At 42.9% G+C, this 24,108-nt stretch overlaps 1 protein-coding gene and 1 non-coding gene across 7 annotated transcripts in view; one reads left to right on the forward strand and one right to left on the reverse strand.

The window, feature by feature from the left end:
- Positions 1–24,108, reverse strand: part of ACACA (acetyl-CoA carboxylase alpha) — a 288,377-nt gene that overhangs the window by 135,128 nt on the left and 129,141 nt on the right. For all 6 annotated transcript variants that reach the window (NM_001009256.1, XM_042255219.2, XM_060394702.1 and 3 more), the window contains 8 exon segments: positions 103–216; positions 10,211–10,335; positions 17,936–18,024; positions 19,090–19,190; positions 20,195–20,383; positions 21,409–21,555; positions 22,152–22,286; positions 23,805–23,955. In NM_001009256.1, coding sequence (NP_001009256.1) covers positions 103–216; positions 10,211–10,335; positions 17,936–18,024; positions 19,090–19,190; positions 20,195–20,383; positions 21,409–21,555; positions 22,152–22,286; positions 23,805–23,955 — 1,051 coding nt within the window.
- LOC114117134 (U4 spliceosomal RNA) lies at positions 12,376–12,514 on the forward strand. Its single transcript, XR_003590919.1, has one exon. It is a non-coding gene; the product is annotated as a U4 spliceosomal RNA (small nuclear RNA).

Consider the following 24,108-nt stretch of genomic DNA (forward strand, 5'->3'; position numbering starts at 1 on the left):
AATTGCATGACCTTTGGAAGGTGCTGGGGAAGAGCTCATGGAACGGACGGCCCAGCCTGTGAAGACCGTTCCTCCCTCCGGATAACCAACTCACGTCCTTACCTGGCGTGCTCGGAGTGCCACCTTCGCGTTGGTGGTCTTGCTGAGTTGAGTTAGCTCCGTGAGGATATTCAGCAGCTCATCAGTGAGGGTGGGGTCCCGGCCACACAGCTGATCCTAATTGTTAATGTGACAACATACACATTCATGTTAAAAAGAACTAAACCTGGAACTCTGTTCAATGTCATGTGGCAGCCTGGATGGGAGAGGGGTTTGGGGGAGAATGGATGCTTGTAGATGTGTGGCCGAGTCCCTTCCCTGCTCACCTGAAACTATCACAACACTGTTAAGTTGGCTATTCTGCTGCTGCTAAGTCGCTTCAGCTGTGTTAGACTCTGCAGCCCCCATGGACTGTAGCCCACCAGGTTCCTCTGTCCATGGGATTCTCCAGGCAAGAATACTGGAGTGGGTTGCCATGCCCTCCTCCAGGGGATCTTCTCGACCCAGGGATCGAACCCACGTCTCTTATGTCTCCTATATTGGCAGGTGGGTTCCTTACCACTAACGCCACTGGGGAAGCCCTAAATTGGCTATACCACAGTACAAAATAAGAAGCTTAAAAAAAAGAACTGAGGTGGTGAGAACTTTGAATCGGGACAAGGAAATAAAAACAAAGTAAAAGACAGCTGGATTCCTAAGATGCAAGCGTCCTGTTACCTTTATCCTAAACAGTGCAGTAAAGAGATCCCAGAGGAAGCTGCTGCCAAGGAGAAGCCCAAGGCCCTCGGCCAATCAGGCTCAAAATTCCTAATGCATTTCTTTATGAACCAACGCTACACTTTAAACACGCAGAAGTCATCAGAGACCATTAAAAAGGGACAAGGGATCCTGGGTAAAAATAATAACAGATGGTGTCTCAAACTTTTAATAGGTTTTAAATAATATAAGGCCTAAAAGCTTTCTTGGTCCCTCTTCCACTTTTGGAAAGAAGGAAGAATAAGGCAAAAGGAACCACTCCTGGTGGTTTTCATTTCACAAACCAAATGTCCAGCATCCCAGGAGGGTACAGAACAGAAACATAAGCACAAATTACTCATTTAGAAACACATGCTGACAATTCTATACCCCAAATCATGTATCCTCCTGCTGTACCAAGAACCATTCCATGATACCTAAATGCGGTGAATCCTTAGATGCATTACAGGGGAAAACCAAGCTCCTACTATGTGATCCATGGTGTAATTCAAGACTGGGTCCTCAGTCTCCAAAAAATTTAAGAAGAAAAAATCTCTATCATATTTTGAGAAAACATTTCTTCTCCAGGGCAATATCAGTTTATTCCCTAAATTCACCCATTATCTATGTAATTTTCATCTAAACTGAAAAAAAAAAACACTGCAGATGCAGTTTTTATAAATGCCTGTCATTCTTGAAATTTACAGAGCAATCAGTAACAGTAGTTCTGAATACCACATCACATAGTTTCCCTCTACTTGGAGTTTGAAATAACTGCCTTTATATGTTAGTCTTTTTTTTAATATTCTCTCTCATCCCACTATCAAACAGGACATGAAAGACAGCCAGATCCTAAATGGCTTCCTGTTGCTGCCTTTTAATCTTTCCCCTTTCTCGATTATTGCCTTTTTCTTAAGGAATCTCCATTTCATCTTAAACCTTCCCCATCTCAGGGATCCTCCTTATAGTCCTTCACCACAGCAGTACAGGTGTGGGGCTTTGGGGGCAGACACACATTTCCCCAAGCGCTGTTTCTACAATCCCTACCACCTTCCACATCACAGGGTAAACGGTTTTGGAGTGCTCAACGTGAGCACACTGGAAAGACAGTCTCTCAAACATTTTAAAGCAGGAACTATTTTCTGGTTCCCCAATCCACGACCAGAGGTCTGCTCCAGAGTAGTAAACCACGTGACGGTATTTACAGTTAAGGAAGTACAAATACTGTTTTCACTCATGCCAACAAAGGTCCGTCTAGTCAAGGCTATGGTTTTTCCAGTGGTCATGCATGGATGTGAGAGTTGGACTATAAAGAAAGCTGAGCGCCAAAGAATTGATGGTTTTGAACTGTGGTGTTGGAGAAGACTCTTGAGAGTCCCTTGGACTGCAAGGAGATCCATCCAGTCCATCCTAAAGCAGATCAGTCCTGGGTGTTCATTGGAGGGACTGATGCTGAAGCTGAAATTCCAATACTCTGGCCACCTGATGGGAAGAGCTGACTCACTGGAGAAGACCCTGAAGCTGGGAAAAGTCTAAGGCGGGAGGAGAAAGGAACAATAGAGGATGACATGGTTGGATGGCATCACTGACTCAATGGACGTGACTTTGAGTAAGCTCCAGGAGTTGGTGATGGACAGGGAAGCCTGGCGTGTTGCAGTCCGTGGGGTCACAAAGAGTCGGACACAACTGAGCAACTGAACTGAACTGATTCACTCATCTGAGTGGAAGAAGAAAGTGACTGTAAATTTAGGGCTTGGTTGAGCATATGGTCACAGACTGAAGGACCTGTTCGTCCCATCCCAGGGCACAAAAGAAAGAGCAGAGAGAAAATACAATGAAGTCTCATCTTTTACTGAGAACTTAGGAGCAAAACAGAATTTCAAGGGAATATACAAAATCATCAGCACTTGAACACCCTGGCAGCCCAATGGTTAGGACTCCGCGCTTTCATTGCTGAGAGCCCAGATTTGATTCCTGGCTTCCCTGGTGGCTCAGAGGGTAAAGCAGCTGCCCACATGGGAGACCCGGGTTCAATCCCTGGGTCAAGAAGATCCTCTGGAGAAAGAAATGGCAACTCACTCCAGTATTCTTGCCTGAAAAGTCCCATGAACGGAGAAGCCTGGTAGGCTACAGTCCATGGGGTTGCAAAGAGTCGGACACGACTGAGCAACTTCACTTTCTTTTCTTTTCTGGGGAACTGGGATCCTGCAAGCTGCACAGTGAGGCCAAGAAACAAACAAAATAAATAAAATCACCAGCAACAAGACCAAAACAAAATGGAAGGAAAGAAGAGATAACAGTGGGTAGGGAAAACAGGATAAACTTTTCCTACCTAAATCTCTCTTTACCTAAGAAAGATAATCCTTTCTGAGGTACTTACTCCAGTCTTCAGAACTAACCTCTGAAAGATCCCAACACCTAAGTTATGTCCTAGGTAACAGACTCAGCTATCCACCAGGGAAGCCCACTCTGCAAAAAGCCAGGCTAAACTCTCAATACAACAAAAACAAACACCAGCCAACAATAAAAGTCAGCACAACAAAACAGAAACACCAGCCACCTACTCAACCTATACTGGATTTGATATGGACAATCCAGGTTGACCTTTCCAGATTACATTAAAATAATCAAATAAAAATGGAGTTACCAGCTTGTCTAACTACAGATCATGTTCTAACTAAAGCGCACACACAAAAAACTACTTAAAAGTAAAACCTTTTCATTTCTTCTTTCTAGTATGAGAGAGAAGGGGTAAGAAAAGCGGGTAGAGAAGCTTGCTTTTTGGTAAGAAAAGTGAACTATGGAGGTTAGAAAAAAATAATACGGAAGTAATTATTCATTCACGATCACCACTTGACAATCTTCCTGGGCTCCCAGTGATAAAGTGCAGAAACCAGACCTTTCTGGAATATGAAATATCAAACACAGTATGAATAAACCACTACTTCCATTAATTTATCATGTGTTGACGCCTATATCCTCTACTTTTCTGTATGTTCATTCTATTCATTTTTGAGAGTTTGATATTGAAACTCCAACTAAAAAGCTTAAGTTATCTACTTAAAAAATAATTGTAATATATAGCAGAACTATATGTGAGTTTGTTCTCCATATCCCAAGTCTCTTAGTATGTTATCATACTTTCATAATTTACAAAATAAAAGAGAAAAAAATAAAAATAAAAAAATTATCATGACTTGAAAATTTTGCATTTGTATATTATTTTCTCCATTGTCATCATAGAACTCAGGAAAAGATTGGCAATAGGAAATTGGCTTGTAGAGTAATCTTCTCGATCCTCCCCTGTCCTTAGCCTCAACACAGAGTTCAGGCCCTGAAAGAAACCGTGAGGGATGGAAGATGATTCTGTTAGCAGAACCACCCATCCTAAGATGTAAACCTCCAAGAGGAAGTTTATGGGCCTCTGGTCTAGACACAGATGTCCTTTGGGCCACTGGAGAGCCCAGCATCGCCATCTGACTCTGCTGAACATTCTGTAACAGTTAACACTAAAAGGTGATGGTGCCAGCATGTGTTTCCTCAGTGAAGAGAGGCAGGTTCATTTAACGAGCCTACCCCCTGGTTTGGGGCTTACCTGCATAAATCTGCAAAGAAAGATGAAAATTATTTAGTAATGGTTAAGGTTGGTAGCACACACTTATTTCTTGTTTTCATTCTTAACCTGGGTGGTAGCTAATCACAAGGAATAGCTCAGATTTGCAGAAATATAACAAGCATTCTTAAATGTCAAAACTTCCACCAGTTATGCAGCTGACTTCCAGGAGAGCCCCATACAGCCAACTTGATCCTCACATCCTAAAATGTGAAGGCAATTCAAAATGAGAAGAATGTGATATAATGGGCAATGTTCTTGACACATTAACTACTGTCCAGCTGGGTGAGGCACCAATCCCCAAACCAAAAATGGACTGGCAACTTCGTCCGGTCACAGCTAGATGTTTTTAAAATTCTTTAATTGGAGGAAAACTGCTTTACAATGTTGCTTTGGTTTCTGCCGTACAACGCAATTCAGTCATAATTATACATATATCCCCTCCTTCTTGAGTCTCCCTCCCCTCCTCCATGCTAACCCCTCTAGGTCATCACAGAGCACCAGGCTGGGGTTAACCCTGTGCCATTCAGCAACTTCCTACCAGCTCAAAAATGCTGTGGGGCAGGTTTAACAAGAAATATTAATATCACCCTTATTCAGGAAACCTGAGTTTACTGAGAAAGACTTTTCTCCTTTATTATATATTGGACAAAATTATTTGCGGCTATGTTGAGAGAAGGATAGAAGGGTGTTTAAATGCTCTGGGCTCCCCTGGAGGCTCAGTCAGTAGAGAATCTGCCTGCAATGCAGGAGATCCGGGTTTGATCATCCCTTGGTTGGGAAGATGCCTTGGAAGAGGGCATGGCAACCCACTCCAGTATTCTTACCTGGAGAACCCCTGAGGACAGAGGAGCCTGGCGGGCTGCAGTCCTTGGGGTCACCAAGAGTCAGGTATGACTGAGCAATTAAGGGCAACACAGTCTAAACCAAATCAGAGGCTCACAGGCACGCCACTACTCCTAGCAAAGCACGGGTCATTAAACATTCATGTGGACCACCCCAGAAATAAGGAAGGCTACTCAGAATCAAGGTGGGCACAACACACATACTCTTTCGTCTAGAGCCGTGAAGAGGTTGAGCCTTTTCATCAGCACAAAATTTGGCTAAAGAGTCAAACATCTCTGAGCAAATATAAACAATGTCCTAGCATTTTCCTATAAAATTAAGAAATAAGAGCTTTCGAAAGATAAACTTCCTTTGGTTTCAATGTGGCACCATGTTCCTCCACCTGGAGAAAACTGGACAAAACTTTAGCGGTTTACTTGATATTCTGCTCTCCAGATACAGAGCAAGATTGGACGAAATTTGCTAGTGAGACTATGAGGCAAGTGATGCCACCACCTGGAAGGCAGGGTGGCTTCCTCGGAGCAGCTGCAACACTGATTCACAGACGCTTGATCTTCTTGATTCCCACCCTCTAGGTTCAAAAGTCCCAGACATCATTGTCTAGTTCAGCAAAGCACACCATCGACAGTCCTACTTCTAGAAGGCAGAGATGGGCATGCTGGGCACATAACCATCGATCAGGAAGCCAAGGTAAGCAAAGAAAGGGGAACCAGCAGAGAATGCAAGCTGGGGGAATGGAACGCTGCCATAGCCAGGTGATGGCCACTAGAGAGAGTAATCCAAACAGCTGAAATGGCTTTTACCAGCTACCCCCACTAATGCAGATGTGAGGTGGGGGATGGGACACCCCCCACCTGGAAGAAGGCAGATCGGAGAGCAGCCCTGTCCCAGCCTTCATCCCAGCTCCCCAAGTCACTGCTGGCCGATCCTCAGCTCAGTCACAGCAATTAATTTCTTGTTTTCCAAATCTCTGGGACGAGGTCAAAACAACTGATATTTCAAAAGCAATTTAATGATATAAAAGCCTACAGATGTTTACCAAGTTTTCTTTTGTTGTTTTTTTTGAAAGACAAATGTGAAATGCCAAAAGAAAGAAAAGGAAGAATCCATCTTTCTGGTTCACATCTTCAACCTTCCTCCTCCTTCCCCTTCCCCCTCCCCTTCCCTCTCCCTCCTCCCAGCCCCTCCTCCCCTTCCCTCTCCCTCCTCCCAGCCCCTCCTCCCCCTCCTCCTCCTCTCCTTCCTATTCATCTAAACCAAAACACTAAACAAACGACTCTTTTCTCCAAAGTGCTTGGCCTGCTGGAAAGAAAGTTTGGGTACCATCCACGCAGGTAAGAAGTAATCAGGACGACAAGGTGGGGGAAAAAAGAACTAGCAGCAAGCCAGAGTCCCATTGGCTTCTGCCTGTCCTGACTGGCAAAAGCAGAAAGCACAGCCTCAAACCAGCTCTCTGACAGGGCCCAACGCCTCTGCAGCACCCCCCGTGTAATTACACACTTGAGTGACTGGACTCTGAAGAAAATTGAAGGCCTGAGCTCCGAACAGCTGCCATTTTCTCTCTCCATCACACCAGCGTGATTACTTGAGAAATGAACAGCCCCGGCTCAAAGCTACTCCAGAATTCTCTGAGGAAATATGGCTCCGTGTTCCAATAATGAGATTCTTAAGGCAAGCGTTACTTACAATCACTCCGCAAAAGGAGCGAGCCGAGCCCCTATATCTTACAAATTAGAATTTAAGAAACCCAGCGACAGTCTTGGACAATCATTACTCTTCTGCTGCTCCAAGGTTTCTGGGCTTTGGTCTATTTTTAGTGCAGAAAAACTGTTAAGTCCTTAAAAAGGTAATCATACTAACATGAAAACTCACTATAATTAGCTTCCTAAAACAGCAAATTCTACCCCATTTTTAGGTCCAAACTGACAGATTCTTCCACATCCTCATCATAGCCCTTTCCTGCCAGGAAAGTCTTGGCTTTAACTAAATGAGAATTAGCAATCCCTTTCATTAAAATTTAAGGAAAAAATCTAATTAGTCAGAGGTTTCTTCCCTCTTCCAGTTGAGAAAAAGAAAATCAGCAGGTTGCCAAAGGTAATATCTTCTTTGCCGAAACCTATCACTCGGAGAAGTTGAAATATTACATTGTGCTGATATTTTTTTTTTCCTTTCAAATGCATCTGCTGGTTTCCCCACCGTCTAGCCATTCTAGGGTAGCAAAGGTAATGAACTCTCCCTATGATTACATATTTTTTAAAATGGCTATTTCTAAAAAATGTTATATCCTCCAGAGTTAGCCACCTAGGCAGATAACTGAGAGAGGGGCACTGTTGTTAACCAGAGATGTGAAGTAGATAGTTTCCCTTCACTCTGAACCATGAAATAAAATATAGCAGAAGATGTGTAGTTTTTTTCCCTCTAAGAAGAAAGGATGGAATTAAGGTGCCAAGAACGCCAATCCCACAAAAAGGCAAGAAAGAAAACCACGGGAGCAAAAAGGTAATATAGTCTCCCCAAAACACAAACATGTAGCAGCAAGGCAATTAATTGTTCATGGAGCAGGAGATTGTTCGTGGGATGGGACTGGTGGGGGGAGGCGTTGAAGACGAGTCCTGCTGTCCTCTGATTCCTAGAACGAGTGAGAAAAAACGACAAGTGGAGAACTTACAGATCATCTTTAGAAATCCTCCAGCCCACAGAAACTCTACCCACTGGGCAAACGTGCATCAGTCCCACTCGTGTTTACCAGTCTCACTTCTCACTGCCTCTTTCTACTAATTCTCAAATTACTGAGTTATGGGGACAAAAGCATGTATCTACTACCAACACAATAATCTGAGCTTAGACGTCCATATAAATAAGACAGAAAGGGATCAAAGAAGATGAGGAATAAACTGAAGTGTTTTCTGAGTCGGGAAGGAACAGTACAAGACTTCTAACAGTTATTTTTTGTTATTAAGTTTTGGATATGAGAGCCATTGCTCACATTCATAGAACAAACAAAAGTGATAATGGGACAGTACACTGGCTAGATAGGGCTTCCCTGGTGGCTCAGTGGAAAAGAATCCACCTGCCAATGGAGAAGACACAGGTTTGATCCCAGAGTCGGGAAGATCCCCTGGAGAAGGAAATGGTAACCCACTCTAGAATTCTTGCCTGGGAAATCCCATGGACAGAAGAGCCTGGTGGGCTACCATCCCTGAGGTCACCAAAGGGTCAGACACAACTTAGCAACTAAACAACAACGTTGGCTAGATAAGACTCCATTTTAAAGCTACTGTCATGAGTGACAACAGGGATGGGGAAACATGAGGCAGCTTTAAGTGGAGTCAAGGACTTTGAGTTCTTGTGTAAGATGATATGAAAAAGCCCCTTCAATAAATGGTGCTAGGAAAACTGGACAGCTACATGTAAAAGAATGAAATTAGAACATTTCTTAACACCATACACAAAGATAAACTGAAGGTGGATTAAAGACCTAAACAGAAGATCAGAAACTATAAAACTCTTGGAGGAAAACTTAGGCAGAACATCCGATGACATAAATCAAAGCAAGATCCTCTATGACCCATCTCCTAGAGCAACGGAAATAAAAACAAAAGCAAACAAGTGGGGCCTGACTAAAAGCTTCTGCACAGCAAAGGAAACGATAAGCAAGGTGAAAAGACCACCCTCAGAATGGGAGAAAAAAACAGCAAATGAAACAACTGACAATGGATTACTTTCCAAAATATATAAGCAGCTCATAAAACTCAAAACCGGAAAAACAAACAACCCAATCAAAAAGTGGGAAAAAGACCTAAACAGACATTTCTCCAAAGAAGACATACAGATGGTCAACAAACACATGAAAAGATGCTCAACATCGCTCATTATTAGAGGAATGCAAATCAAAACCACAGTGAGATATCACCTCTCACCAGTCAGAATGGCTATCATAATAAAGTCCACAAACAATAAATACTGGAGAGGGTGTGGAGAAAAGGGAACGCTCTCGCATTGTCGGTGGGAATGTAAATTGATACAGCCACTATGGAAGACGGTATGGAGATTCCTTACAAAACTAGGAATAAAACCAACATATGACCCAGCAATCCCACTCCTAGCCACATACCCTGAGGAAACCAAAACTGAAAAACACACATGTATTCCACTGTTCACTGCAGCACTATTTACAATAGCTAGAACCTGGAAGCTACCTAGATGTCCATCGACAGATGACTGAATAAAGTTGTGGTACGTATACACGATGTAATATTACACAGCCATAAAAAGGAATGCATTTGAGTCAGTTCTAATGAGGTGGATGAACCTAGAGCCTACTGTACAGAGTGAAGTAAGGCATAAAGAGAAAGAGAAATATCATATTTTAATGCATATATGTGGAATCTAGAAAAACGGTACTGAAGAATTTATTTGCAGGGCAGCAGTGGAGAAACAGACATAGAGAATAGACTTATGGACATGGGGAGAGGGGAGGAGAGGGTGAGTTGTATGGAAAGGGTAACATGGAAACTTACATTACCGTATGTAAAATAGATAGCCAATGGGAATTTGCTGTATGGCTCAGGAAACCCAAATAGGGGCTCTGTATCAACATAGAGGGGTGGGATGGGGAGGGAGACGGGAGGGAGGTTCAAAAGGGAGGGGATATATGTATACCTATGGCTGATTCATGTCGAGGTTTGACAGAAAACAGCAAAATTCTGTAAAGCAATTATCCTTCAATTAAAAAAATGAATTAATTTTTAAAAATGATATGAATAATTGGCAGAACAGTTCTTTCCCAACTGGAGCAGGTTCCTTCAGGTCAAGGGCAAAGACGGGCATGAGAAACTATTAACCCACAACCCAAGCCCCGCCCATCCCAGAATCACACAAGGCAGGAGCTTTTCCTCTGACCAGAGCCATCACAGGGAGAAACTCTTTCTTCCGTATCGTCAACCATCCTTACAGGTTCTGGGAAACGGTACTCACGATAAGCATGGTGACCAGAAGATTCTTCTTGGTGACTTGAGCGTGAGAGAAGATGTAGTTCAGTACAGTGTTCATATCACTCTTGTTCTCCTCCCGGAGGGCGAACACGCATTTGTCATAGTGACCTACAAGCAGCAAAAAGAACTGGTCACCACCCACATATGCACGTTCACATTTACATGCTATTTAGCAAATTAATAAGCAGTGAGAAGAAACATCTTGAGAATTTTCTTAGGTAGATTTCTACAGAATTGGCAGTGTGGTTTATTAAGAACAACGCTGAGCTAGGAGTCAGGTGAGTGAGTGAGTGAAGTCGCTCAGTCGGGTCCGGCTCTTTGCGATCCCATGGACTGTAGCCCATCAAGCTTCTCTGTCCATGGGATTCTCCAGGCAAGAATACTGGAGTGGGTTGCCATTTCCTTCTGGTATAAAAGCCCTGGGCTCAAAGCTTAGCTCTGTTACCAAATTGTGATGCACTCCTAGGCAAATCACTTTACTTCTCTAAGTCTTATTTTCATTTAAAAATTTTGACAGGTGGGGAAGGGTGTGTCTTAGTGCCTGAGATTCCCACCCCCTATCCTTACTCTAAACTCTTATTTAGCTTCCTGCAATGGTTTCCTTGGGCTTCCCAGGTGGCACTCGTGGTAAAGGATCCGCCTGCCAATGCAGGAGACTCAAGAGACATTGGTTTGATCCCTGGGTTGGGAAGACCCTCTGGAGTAGGAAATGGCTACCCACTCCAGGATTCTTGCCTGGAGAATGCCCTGGACACAGGACCCTGATGGGCTACATCCATGGGGCTGCAAAGAGTTGGACAAGACTGAGCACACAACCTGAGCAACATGGTTTCCTTAGAAGAGAGGGTTCAGCTACTTAAAAAGAAATGTCAACACCATTAAACCCCAGCGAGAGATTCTGGTTCCATGTTTCACTCACTGAAACTGCTTCACCCCCACTAGAAGTCATGGTTTTAGTTCAAAACTAAAACATCCAAACTTATCAATATCCACAAGAAGGATGGCTGCTTCCTCTGGAATCAACATTTTCCCTTGTAAGTCCACAAAGTAGTTAAGCAGTGCCTAGGAATTCCCAATCAAAACTAAGGCAGAGATCAGGAAGAACCCTGCATGAAGGTAAAAGGTCTGTAGGGAGAGTACAGTCACGCATCTCATGCATCTTTTCATTGGCCTTTCACAAGGCCACCGGAGGCAGGCCAGTTCTCACTGGCAGAGCTATGTTCTGCAACAGAAGCATAAGCCTCAGGTAGACCATGGTGACTTCCACCACGGGATATAAGTAATGTTCAGTTCTTTAGAAAACGGCTTACCTCAGAATTAAATTTACAAGTAAAGGAGAATGAGCATCCGAACAGTCTCAAGGGTCAGAATTTTTATGAAATCATGAAAATACTAAAGGATTATCACCTAGTTCAGACTGCATGTTAAGTTACAAACTGGAACAGTGGCATTCAAACTGCACTGCCATGTATTCCTAGAACATCAAGTACAATCAATGAAGGCAACTCTGCTTTTATCTGTTTGGGTTTTTTTAAGATTATTTTGATTTGGACCATTTTTAAAGTCTTTACTGAATTTGTTACAATATTGCTTCTATTTATGTTTTGGGTTTTTTTTTTGGACTGGAAGTATGTGGAATCTTAGCTCCCCGACCTAGGATCAAACTCACACTCTCTGCACTGAAAAGCAAAGTCTTAACTACTGGACCACAAGGGAAGTCCCCTATCTGTTTTAAATATTAGTGACTGACATAAGATTTTTTTCAAAATCAAACTAAATATATTTAAAAAACAGTGAACTTCAGTATTTAGAGAGCTGCCAATTTCATAAAAGATCCAATTGGGACAAAATGGAAGCTGTTGGTTATCCTATATAAATTCATATTTCTCCTTAAAGTGACAACAGAAATATATCTTGGTAATGGAAATTACAAGGGCCAGGGGAAATATGAAGAACATTTACCCAGGGGAGAGGCAGCAGAGACACTAAGCAGACAGAAAGCAATGATACCAAGTGCCTCTTCTAAAAAAACTTTTTATTTTGTGAAATATACATTCAGAAGAATAAATGCCCAAGTAACTACCATCTGTCAGAACATTTTTAGTATCTTTGAAGGATCCTACGTGCTCCTCCTCAAAAATGACCACTAGCTTTGCACAGTGGCAGTATCATAGCCAATGAGGTTTATCCGAGGCGAGATTATTGCTAATTGAAAAAAAAAAAAAAGACCACTAAACTGAATTTTACATTAATCGTTCTTTGGCTCTTCTTCACATTTATCACAAATGTGCGTGTGTACATATATATATATGTATCCATGTATGTATATATTCACTTTCCCTGTTTTCAACTTGGCAACAGTGGAATGTTTGGATCCTTCTGTACCTTGTTTCTTTCCCTGACCATTATGTTTGGGAGATGCATCTCCATTTTCACTGCTGTAGACTAATCCAATACAGAAATATACTAGAATTCAATTATCTAGTCTCTATAATTGTGTATAATTGGGTTGTTTCCAGTCTTTTTTGCTATTAATGAATAACAGCAAAATGGCTGTCTGGGGAGGCCTTACAAATAGCTGTGAAAAGAAGAGAGGTGAAAAGCAAAGGAGAAAAGGAAAGATATAAGCATCTGAATGCAGAGTTCCAAAGAATAGCAAGAAGAGATAAGAAAGTCTTCCTCAGAGATCAATGCAAAGAAATAGAGGAAAACAACAGAATGGGAAAGACTAGAGATCTCTTCAAGAAAATCAGAGATACCAAGGGAACATTTCATGCAAAGATGGGCTCGATAAAGGACAGAAATGGTATGGACCTAACAGAAGCAGAAGATATTAAGAAGAGGTGGCAAGAATACACGGAAGAACTGTACAAAAAAGATCTTCACGACCCAGATAATCATGATGATGTGATCACTAATCTAGAGCCAGACATCTTGGAATGTGAAGTTAAGTGGGCCTTAGAAAACATCACTACGAACAAAGCTAGTGGAGGTGATGGAATTCCAGTTGAGCTGTTTCAAACCCTGAAAGATGATGCTGTGAAAGTGTTGCACTCAATATGTTAGGAAATTTGGAAAACTCAGCAGTGGCCACAGGACTGGAAAAGGTCAGTTTTCATTCCAATCCCAAAGGCAATGCCAAAGAATGCTCAAACTACCGCACAATTGCACTCATCTCACACGCTAGTAAAGTAATGCTCAAAATTCTCCAAGCCAGGCTTCAGCAATACATGAACTGTGAACTCCCTGATGTTCAAGCTGGTTTTAGAAAAGGCAGAGGAGCCAGAGATCAAATCGCCAACATCCGCTGGATCATGGAAAAGCAAAAGAGTTCCAGAAAAACATCTATTTCTGCTTTATTGACTATGCCAAAGCCTTTGACTGTGTGGATCACAATAAACTGTGGAAAATTCTTCAAGAGATGGGGATACCAGACCATCTGACCTGCCTCTTGAGAAATCTGTATGCAGGTCAGGAAGCAACAGTTAGAACTGGACATGGAACAACAGACTGGTTCCAAATAGGAAAAGGAGTACGTCAAGGCTGTATATTGTCACCCTGCTTATTTAACTTACATGCAGAGTACATCCTGAGAAACGCTGGACTGGAAGAAACACAAGCTGGAATCAAGATTGCCGGGAGAAATATCAATAAGCTCAGATATGCAGATGACACCACCCTTATGGCAGAAAGTGAAGAGGAGCTAAAAGCCTCTTGATGAAAGTGAAAGAGGAGAGCAAAAAAGTTGGCTTAAAGCTCAACATTCAGAAAACGAAGATCATGGCATCCGGTCCCATCACTTCATGGGAAATAGATGGGGAAACAGTGGAAACAGTATCAGACTTTATTTTTGGGGGCTCCAAAATCACTGCAGATGGTGACTGCAGCCATGAAATTAAAAGATGCCTACTCCTTGGAAGAAAAGTTATGACCAACCTAGATAGCATATTCAAATGCAGAGACATTACTTTGCCAACAAAGGTCCGTCTAGTCAAGGCTATGGTTTTTCCAGTGGTCATGCATGGATGTGAGAGTTGGACTGTGAAGAAGGCTGAGGGCCGAAGAATTGATGCTTTTGAAGTGTGGTGTTGGAGAAGACTCTTGAGAGTCCCTTGGACTGCAAGGAGATCCAACCAGTCCATTCTGAAGGAGATCAACCCTGGGATTTCTTTGGAAGGAATGATGCTAAAGCTGAAGCTCCAGTACTTTGGCCACCTCATGCGAAGAGTTGACTCATTGGAAAAGACTCTGATGCTGGGAGGCATTGGGGGCAGGAGGAGAAGGGGACGACCGAGGATGAGATGGCTGGATGGCATCACGGACTCAATGGACATGAGTCTGAGTGAACTCTGGGAGTTGGTGATGGACAGGGAGGCCTGGCATGCTGCGATTCATGGGGTCGCAAAGAGTCGGACAAGACTGAGCGATTGAACTAACTAATGAATAATGACGCCACCAACACTCCTGTATATGTCTCCTTAATAAACACGTGTAACAGTTTCTCTAGAGCATGTCATCTAAGAGTGAAATTGGTAGGTTGAAGAACATAAATAAGTTCAATTCCATTACATACTGATGAACTGTTTTCCAAAGTGGTTGTAACAATTTGCACTTCTACTTATAGAAGTCGTGGAAGATGGTGTAAATTTTAAATTTTTGCCAAGCTTATTGCGGTTTTGTTTCATAACTCTCTAATTAGTAAGAAGATCGAACATCTTTTCATTGATCATTTGGGTGTGATCATGCGTGCTTCCTCTTCTGCAAATTATCTTTTTTTTATCTTTTGCCCATTTTTCTATTAGGTCATCTTTTACTTATTGACACAAGGCAGTGCTCTATAGATTCTAATCCTTCCTCAGTTGTTATGATTTGTAAATATCTTCCTCCAGTTTATGGCTTGTATTTTCAAAGTCTCTTTACGGGATCTTTTCATGAACAGAAGTTCTTAAGTGAGGTCAACTTATTTGTCCTTTTCCTTTATAGTTTGTTCCTGCTGGTCTTACATGACAAAATCTTCTTGGTCTTGAGGTCATAAGGATATTCTCCTAAAAATTGAGTAGCTTTGCCCCTTTAGTACGTGTTTAAGTTTTAAATTAATCTGGAATCAATTTTTGTGCATCTTGTCTAGGCTGCTGCTGCGGCTATTGCTAAGTCGCTTTAGTCGTGTCCGACTGTGTGACCCCATAGACGGCAGCCCACCAGGCTTCCCCATCCCTGGGATTCTCCAGGCAAGACCACTGGAGTGGGTCGCCATTTCCTTCTCCCGTGTGTGAAAGTGAAAAGTGAAAGTGAAGTTGCTCAGTCGTGTTCAACTCGTAGCAACCCCATGGGCTGCAGCCTACCAGGCTCCTCCGTCCATGGGATTTTTTTAGGCAAGAGTACTAGAGTGGCTTAACATTGCCTTCTCTGCTTGTCTAGGCTAGGGATCTTTTTTCTTTTGGAGGGGTGGTGGCAAATGAATAATCCATTAACCAGTAGCAAACTATCCTTTCCCCATGACTTAAAACACCTGCCCTGTTGTAAAGTAGTTTTTCATATATCTGCCTCTGGATTAACAGAGGGTTAACAGCCAATGTTCCATTGTTCCATTAATCTGTCCTAACACCAATATCACAATCTCTTCATTAATGTGGCTTTATCTCAAATCTTGATATTAAACTGGACAAATACCTCCATAGTGTATTTCTTTAGAAGAATCTTGGTTACCTTTCCTTCATGTGAATTATAGAACTAGCCTGACAAATTCCATAGAAATACACTAGTAAGATTTTTATTGGAAAGTCAATGAATCTACAGGTGAACTCAGAGAGAATCAACACTTTGCAAATATATATGTTCCAAACCAAGGCCATGATATTTATCAAGACCTTCTTTATTGTTTCTACTGATTACAACTTTCTCCAAAAAAGGTTGCACATTTTTTTGTTAGACTTATTCCTCGGAATTTCATATTTTGGGTTGCTATCTCAAATGGAATATTTTTCTAAACTGTTATTATACTATAAAATTTTAATTTTGTATTTGACTTTTTCAATTTATTTAATTAATTTATTTATTTTGGCTGTGCTGGGTCTTTGCTGTGGCGCAAGCTTTTTTTCTCTAGCTGCAGAGAGCAGGTGCTACTCTTCAGCTGTGCTGTGTAGGCTTTTCACTGTGGTGGCTTCTCTTGTTGCGGAGCACGGGCTCTAGGGTGGGTGGGCTTCAGGAGTTGCCATGAGTGGGCTAAGTGGTTATGGTGCGTGGGTTTAGTTGCTCTGTGGCATATGGGATCTTCCCAGACCAGGGATCGAAACTGTATCTCCCAAGCTGGCAGGCAGATTCTTTACCACTGAGCTACCAGGGAAGCCCCATATACTGGCTTTTGTATCCAACAACTTTGCTAAATGTTAAATAATTCTAATAATAAACGTGGATACTTTGAGGCTTTCCGGGTAGACCTCATGTCATATATAATAGTGGCTGATGTATTTCTGTACTCCTTTCCATACCTTTAGTCCAGTCCTCATACTTTTTTATTCTTTTTCTTGCCTTACAAAAGCAGCTGGGATATCCAGTACGATGCTAAAGAGCAGTAATGATAGCAGGCATCCTTGTCTTATTTTTAATCTTAAAGAGATTGCTTTCAACATTTTACCACTATGTATGATGTATCCTACAGATTTTTTTGTAGGAGAACTTTACATGATAAAAAGTACCATTTCATTCTCAGTTGGCCAAGGACTTATCATGAATGGATATTCAATTTTGTCAAAGGCTTGTATCATCCATATCTTAAGATGATGGCCATGTTTTTTCCTCTTCTTATCCATTACATGATAAATGATTCACATATTAATCAAGCTTACACTAGTGGGATCAAGACAACTGGGTTGTGACGTATTATTTTACACACTGCCAGATTCGGTCTGCAATATTTACTTGAGTATTTCTGCTTGTCATGAGTGGCAGAGTCATCCTTTAAGGATGGAAAAGTGAGCAAAACAGAGCAAAGAGCATGAAGAGGCAATCTTTCAAACTCTGTGGCGTTTCACTGCCATCTTGTGGCAGAAAGCAGGATCCGCAGTATGGAGCTTTAAAATCTTAGCCACGGTGCTTTAGAGACGTGGTAAGTCATTAGTGACACTATACAGAGAAAGTGACGGATAAATTCCACCCAAACAATACACTGAAAAGCACTGGAAAATCTGAGCCTTTTTCAGATGCCTGTGGTTCATTCCATGGATGAGCTGCTGAGACACAAGTTCTTCGTAGGCTTTCTCAATTTCAGCCTGGTCTGACTCAACTAACCCTCACCTCAATGAACCCTTGACCTCAAGGTCAAGAAGAGGCCAATGGGGAATGCTAATCTCTACTAGAAAAAGTATGTCAGCCCTCTCGCAGAAGCACATTGATTCACAGCTTCATCAAGCTGTGTTTTGTTGTTGTTTCTTGGTGCTAGTGGGACAGAGCAGTTTATTTTTCAAGGGACTGGTGAAAGGAGGAAGACGGTTGTTCGTGTCAAGTGGTGGTGACAGGATGGACTGGCTCAGCTATCGCTCAGCCCTCGAAGGAGACGCTCTCGGGTACAGAGCCTCAGGAAGAGACGCTCTCGGGTACAGAGCCTCAGGAAGAGACGCTCTCGGGTACAGAGCCTCAGGAAGAGACGCTCTCGGGTACAGAGCCTCAGGAAGAGATGCTCTCGGGTACAGAGCCTCAGGAAGGAGCTTACCGTTCTGGAACTGAGTCTCTACTCGCAGGTACTGCCGCAGCAGGTCCATCACCACAGCCTTCATGTGTCCTCGGATGCCACTGCGGTACCTAGGCAGAGAGAGGAAGGTATAGATAAATAACATAAATTCAAGTCTACAAGAAAATCCTGACAGGCTAACACCGTTAAATAGCCAACCATGAAATAATAAACCCAAAGCTTACTAGGCTTCCTATAGAATGCATATAGGACAGGACAGGAGCCAGTCTAGAATCAATTAACCAGGTCAATTTAAATTCAAGCCGGCCTCCCTGGGGGTCCAGTGGCTGAGAATATGCCTGCCAGTGCATGCGACGCAGGGTCGACCCCTGGTCTGGGAGGAACCCACATGCCGTGGGGCAGCTTCGCTTGTGCGGCAACTACAGAAGCCCCCACGCCCTAGAGCCTGAGCTCTGCAGGAGATCCACCACCGTAAGAAGCCAGTGTAGCCCACAGCTCGAGAGTAGCCCTGCTCACGACAATTAGAGAGAGTGTATGCACAGTGACGAGGACCCAGCACAGCCAAAAATAATAAATAAATACCATAAATCCAAGTCTAAAAGAAATGCGGCCACAGACAAGACTTTTTTTTTCTTATAAAGAAATGGAGAAAAAAAGAGAGAGAAAGAGAAAACAAAACCAAAACCACTTGATAGCCCTACCCAACATCACACTGGTTCAGTCCCCCACTGCTAAGCAAAAATGATCACCACACCCTTGAAATGGCTAAGGGAAATCTGAAAAATTTATGAATACCTTAAAGTTGAAAAAGTCCTATGAAGATAACTTTATCCCAATAGTTGATCCCATGAGCTAATAAGAGTAAACGTCAAAGAGGGCCTGATGCCAGGAGAAAAATTAGGAGTTCACGGGAAATTGTAAGGAAAAAAGATAACAATGAGATTCATGCCTTAATAATTGATGGAAAGATGCCGAATAGAAAGTCATCAGAAACGCTGAGTAGGAGAGTTAGCTCACAATTCTAACATATTTAGTAGACATAGGTATTTTCTAAGAGAAGAGGTGCTTCCTAAGTTCTCTAAGGTGACCTGAAGGCAAACCTCTTTGTGACTACTGAGAAGGAAGGAAGGTGTGGGGACGGGCAGATCTGGGACTCTGGACTTCCATGTACGTACCTCTGCACCAGCTGGACGATGCTCTGAGTGTTCATGAAGAAGACTTCCCGTTCAGATTTCCGGTTCAGTGTGGCTGCATGGCTATCTAGGATGTTGGCAATCTAAAGTATAAGAAAAGAGAAAAATGAAGCCCAGCTCAACAAAGGGACCCAAAACATTAGCCTGCATAATAGCATCAACACTAGGAATCCTGCTGTTGTTGTTTTAATTGGAATATAACTGCTTTAATGTTGTGTTAGTTTTTACTGTACAACGAAGTGAATCGGCTACAGGTGAACATATATAGCGCCCTCTTGAGCTTCCCTGCCACCCCCGCCCCCATTCTACTCTCCAGGTCATCACCAAGCACGGCGCGAGCTCCCTGTATTGTGCAGCAGCCTCCCACTGGCTACCTGTTTTCCAATGGCAGTGTATATGGCAGTGGCGCTCTCCCAATCCACACCACCCTCCCCTTCCCCCACGGCATCCATGTGTCGGCTCTCTACTCCGTGTCTCTATTGGAATCTTCATCATTGTAACATGATTATTTCTATCTTTCCCGTGTTGAGAGCAGCTGAATGCTACGAGGCATAGTTTAGGGGTTCATTCATGATAAATAAGAAAGCAGCTTCTATGTCTCTTCACCCTTTGCCAGATGAACTAACGAGTGCATCACAAAACCTAGCGCCTTACCAGAGGTCCTGACGGGCAAGACACGCTTAATGCCCCACTTGTCCAGCTTTACTCCCTACATGTAAGTCTGGATCACAGGCACAGAGTAATCAGCATGCTGCAGAGGTGAGGAAGTCTCTGATGAAAGAGCTACAAATACCCGCCTGCTTTAGAATCACCAAGTCCTTCTAATCAGGGCGCAGCCCCAGGGACAAACCTCTATGGGGTACATGGCCAATATGCTTTTCTCTGAACCACAGATACGTTACCTTTCACACCCAACACTTAACTTACTGGGCTGGTATCATGAGGCAGTTTTGTAAAGGGCACAATGCTTAAAACTTCAAAAGTACAACATCCAGACAGTGAGGAGCATCCAAACAGGAAGGACTCCGACTGCATGAACCCTAGTGTGGGCAGCCAGCAGAAAATGGCAGCGTTAGTCTACAAGTACCTGCTGGCTGGGAAACTGGCAGAGGACGGATGTGATGTTGCTGGCATACTGAGCCATTTCCTTCTTGATAGACTTTTCCACGTTGGGTGGGATACGACCAGAGACGCTGGTCATGATATCCTGCAATTCTAGGAGAGGCAAGGAGGGGTCCCTGAGGGTCTTCATCAACCGTTCAACCCAGTCTTTCACCTGAGAAGAAGGAAACAATAAAACAGGATCTGGACAAAATTAACACCATCCCCCAAAGAAAATTATGTCTGAATTCACTACCATACAGTATAGGCATACCACGCTTTACTATGCACTGCTTTATTGCACCTTGCAAATACGGCGGTGTTCTTTTTTACAAACTGAAGATTTCATGTAAAACCTGTGCCAAGCAAGTCTATTGGCACCATTTTTCCAACGGCATTTGCTCACTTCACGTCTCTGTGTCACATTTGGGTAATTCTTGTCACATTTTGGTAATTCTAGTATTTCAAACCCTCCACCAGCAAAACCATTATGACTCCTTAAAGGCTCAGGAGATGATTTGCCTTTTTTAGCAAGAAAACATTTTTAAATTAAGGTATGTACATTTTTTAGATGTAATGCTATTACGCACTTAATAGACTATGTGCCTGCTAAGTCACTTCAGTCGTGTCCGACTCTTTGCGACCCATGGACTGTAGCCTACCAGGTTCCTCTGTCCATGGGATTCTCCAGGCAAGAATACTGGAGTGGGATGCCATTTCCTCCCCCAGGGGATCGTCCCAACCCAGGGACTGAACCCACATCTCATGTCTCCTGCATTGGCAGGCAGGTTCTTGATCAATATGTAAACATAAATTTTCTATGCACTGGAAACCAAAGTATTTGTGTGATTTTCTTTCTTATAATATTCACTTTATTGCAGCAGTCTGGAATCAAACCTGCAATATCCCCAAGGTATGCCGGTACTTACTTTGAAATTATAATATAGACAACTAACATTGTCCTTGTTTACTGGTTTAAATCCCAATTAAATGTGAAATCAATGACAGAGATAAGAAGCAAGGATATAAAGACTTCAAATCCTACAACTAATAGTGGCAGAATTTTGGTCAAACAGCTCTATCTCCCTCCCTCTTAGAAAAATTCCCTATATGAATTTTAAACTATGTTGGAGAACACCCATTCTCCAAGATGTATACCTGTTCCCCTACCCCACCCCACCTAAGAAAAGTGATTCATACCCTGCTGCTAAAGAAAGGATCTGGAAGGCAGTATCCATTCATCACGTTGACCAGATTATCCAGGACATAGTGGAACACTCGATGGAGCTTCTCGCCTCTGAGTGCTGTGCTCTGGATCCGTGGCAGACTGCCTGTGTGAAGCTCAGCCTGTCAACCCCAATGAGAGATCAAGTCATCCACTACCTCCAGACACACCACTGCAACTTAGATTCATCATGTAAAATCAAGACTTCCCTTTAGGGACTTCCCTGGTTGTCCAGTGGTTAAGAATCAGCCATCCAGGCGGAATTAAGATCCCACAAGTGGTGGGGCAACTAAGCCTGTGCAGAGCAACTGCTGAGCCCGTGTGCCACAACTAGAGGGAAACCCACACGCTGCACTAGAGAAGCCTGCACAGAGAAACAAAGAGCCCGCATGCCACAACTAAGACCCGATGCAGTCAGAGTAATTAATTAGTTTGAAAAAGAAAGAAAGAAAGACTTCCCTTTAACACATCCAGTGACAACGAGAGAGAAGCCTCTTGAGGAAAATCACATATTCTTAATATCATAGTAACTCTTACACATTCTAGATGCATGATACCAAAGGCACAAATACAAAGGCCTAAGGCATAAAATGAAGGGCAGAAAGTTGGAGGAAAAACTGGAAAACCAAGGACTGAGATCACTTGCCTCTCCAGACTAACCCTACCGTGCACCCAGCTCTTGGAGAGCAATATTAAGAGTGTCTATCCGCCTACTTGCCTGCTGGACCTTGCTGGGGTTGTCCAGTTGCATTTTGGCTATTACACAGCCCGGGTCAAGAGCTGCTCCAGGCCGCTTGACGTAATGGATACAGCCAGACTCTGCGGCTGTTAAGGTCATTACCATCTTCATCACCTACAAGGAAAACTAAAATCTCTCAGGACCTAGCTTTAGGGATTAATGACAACTACTGATAGTTCCCGTTTCTAATGTTTAAATCCACTTTTGCCATGGTTGGTTTTGACTTGTCTTATACCAAGAAATGATGAACAATTTATCTTCCTCATACCTGTGGATCCAGGTACTTACACTGTCTATCTATGATATCCAGACCAAAACTAAGGATCATTCTCACTCCTTTTTCTCCCTTATCTACCAGTCACAAGCCAGGTTGAATATATCTTCTAAACCTCTCTCAAAAATCTTCCTGTCTTGCCAACTCTTTGGTTTGACCCCTTATCATTTCTGGTCTAGAGCAGTTCAGAAATCTCCCAGCAGGGACTTCCCTGGTGGTCCAGGGGCTAGGACTCTGCGCTTCCCATACAGGGGGCCCAGGTTTGGGCCTAGCCAGGGAAACAGATCCCACATGCCACAGCTAAGAGTGTGCTTGTTGCAACCAAGACCTGGTGCAGTCAAATAAATTTTTAAAAAATATTAAGAAAAAAAACCAACCTCCCCATAGACATCTTTACATGCTATGCACCTCCAATAAGGCCACTAGAAGCAATCATTCTAGAGCCTAAATCTTATTCCATCACTTTTCTGTGTCATATCCTTCAGTGACACCACCAGCCTTGAGTATGTTTTATAAGGTCCTTCGTGATCTCAAATCCTGACAACTCATTTGGCATCTCTGCTTGCCATTTCCCGTGAAACCTCAGTCTGCTCTCAAACGATGTCAGTATGGACTTGCAGTTCCCTCTCTACACCACACGCTCGTGCTTCTGTGCCTCTGTGCGTGCTATGCCTTCACCTTTAAACAGCATTGCCTGGCCTTCCCCATCTGGTCTATCACTGTCTATCTTTCAATGCCAAGATCAAAGTCCCCTCTTTCAGGAATTCGCGTGCTGCCCATCCAGCCCCATATTGACTTGGGGCAGGTGGCCCTCTGCACTTTGTGCTCAGCCTTCTCAAAATTCATATTTCATGACAAGTCTGTCTCAAGGCCCCATTCCACCTATCATACTTTTTCTGTATAACCAGTACTCGGCATAATACCTAACACTCAATAAGTGCTGCTGCCTAGTATCTATTCTTTAGAACTAGAGGCTCCTCATCTATCCAAGGAAAGGTATGAGCTTTTAATGTTTTTAAAATCTTAAGGTTCAGGGAGTCCTTAAGATTCAGTCCGTAAGGTTCAGGGAGTCCTTAAGTCCCTGGCAGTCCAGTGGTTAAGACTGCGTGTTTCCAATGCAAGGGGTGCAGGTTCAATCTCTGGTTAGGGAACTAAGATGTCACATGCCATATGGCACGGCCAAGCAAATATTTTTTTTTAAATGAATAAAATGCTAAGGTTCATAACCCCAATTAAACAGATACTCTTTCCCTTCTATTTTCTACTTCCTTGCTGTTACTCCTGAGTCCTAGTCCATCCCAGCCAACTCTTTCCCCACCTTCCCTCCCATGACCCGGAAGCCCAGTGACCACCGTGACCTCGATCTCAGCATAGCACTGGCCAGCAAACACATGGCCTCCATCCTCCACAATGTACTGGATTAACTTCCCAGCAGAGGGTGAGCGCAGCACTGAAGGGTCATTTTCCTTCTCAAACACGCAAGTTTTATTGCCAATTGTGATGCGATATCTAGGAGATAAGTGGGAATACCTAAGTTAATAAAGCATCTTAAGTTGTAAAGAATAAAGGCAAAAATAACGTCAATCTTAAGAAAACCTGAAAACTTCATTGTACAGACACACACACAGACACACAGGACATTTACTGCATCTTGGTTTACAA

This window comes from Ovis aries, chromosome 11 (genome assembly GCF_016772045.2).
Source record: "Ovis aries strain OAR_USU_Benz2616 breed Rambouillet chromosome 11, ARS-UI_Ramb_v3.0, whole genome shotgun sequence".
Classification (NCBI taxonomy): Eukaryota; Metazoa; Chordata; class Mammalia; order Artiodactyla; family Bovidae; genus Ovis; species Ovis aries.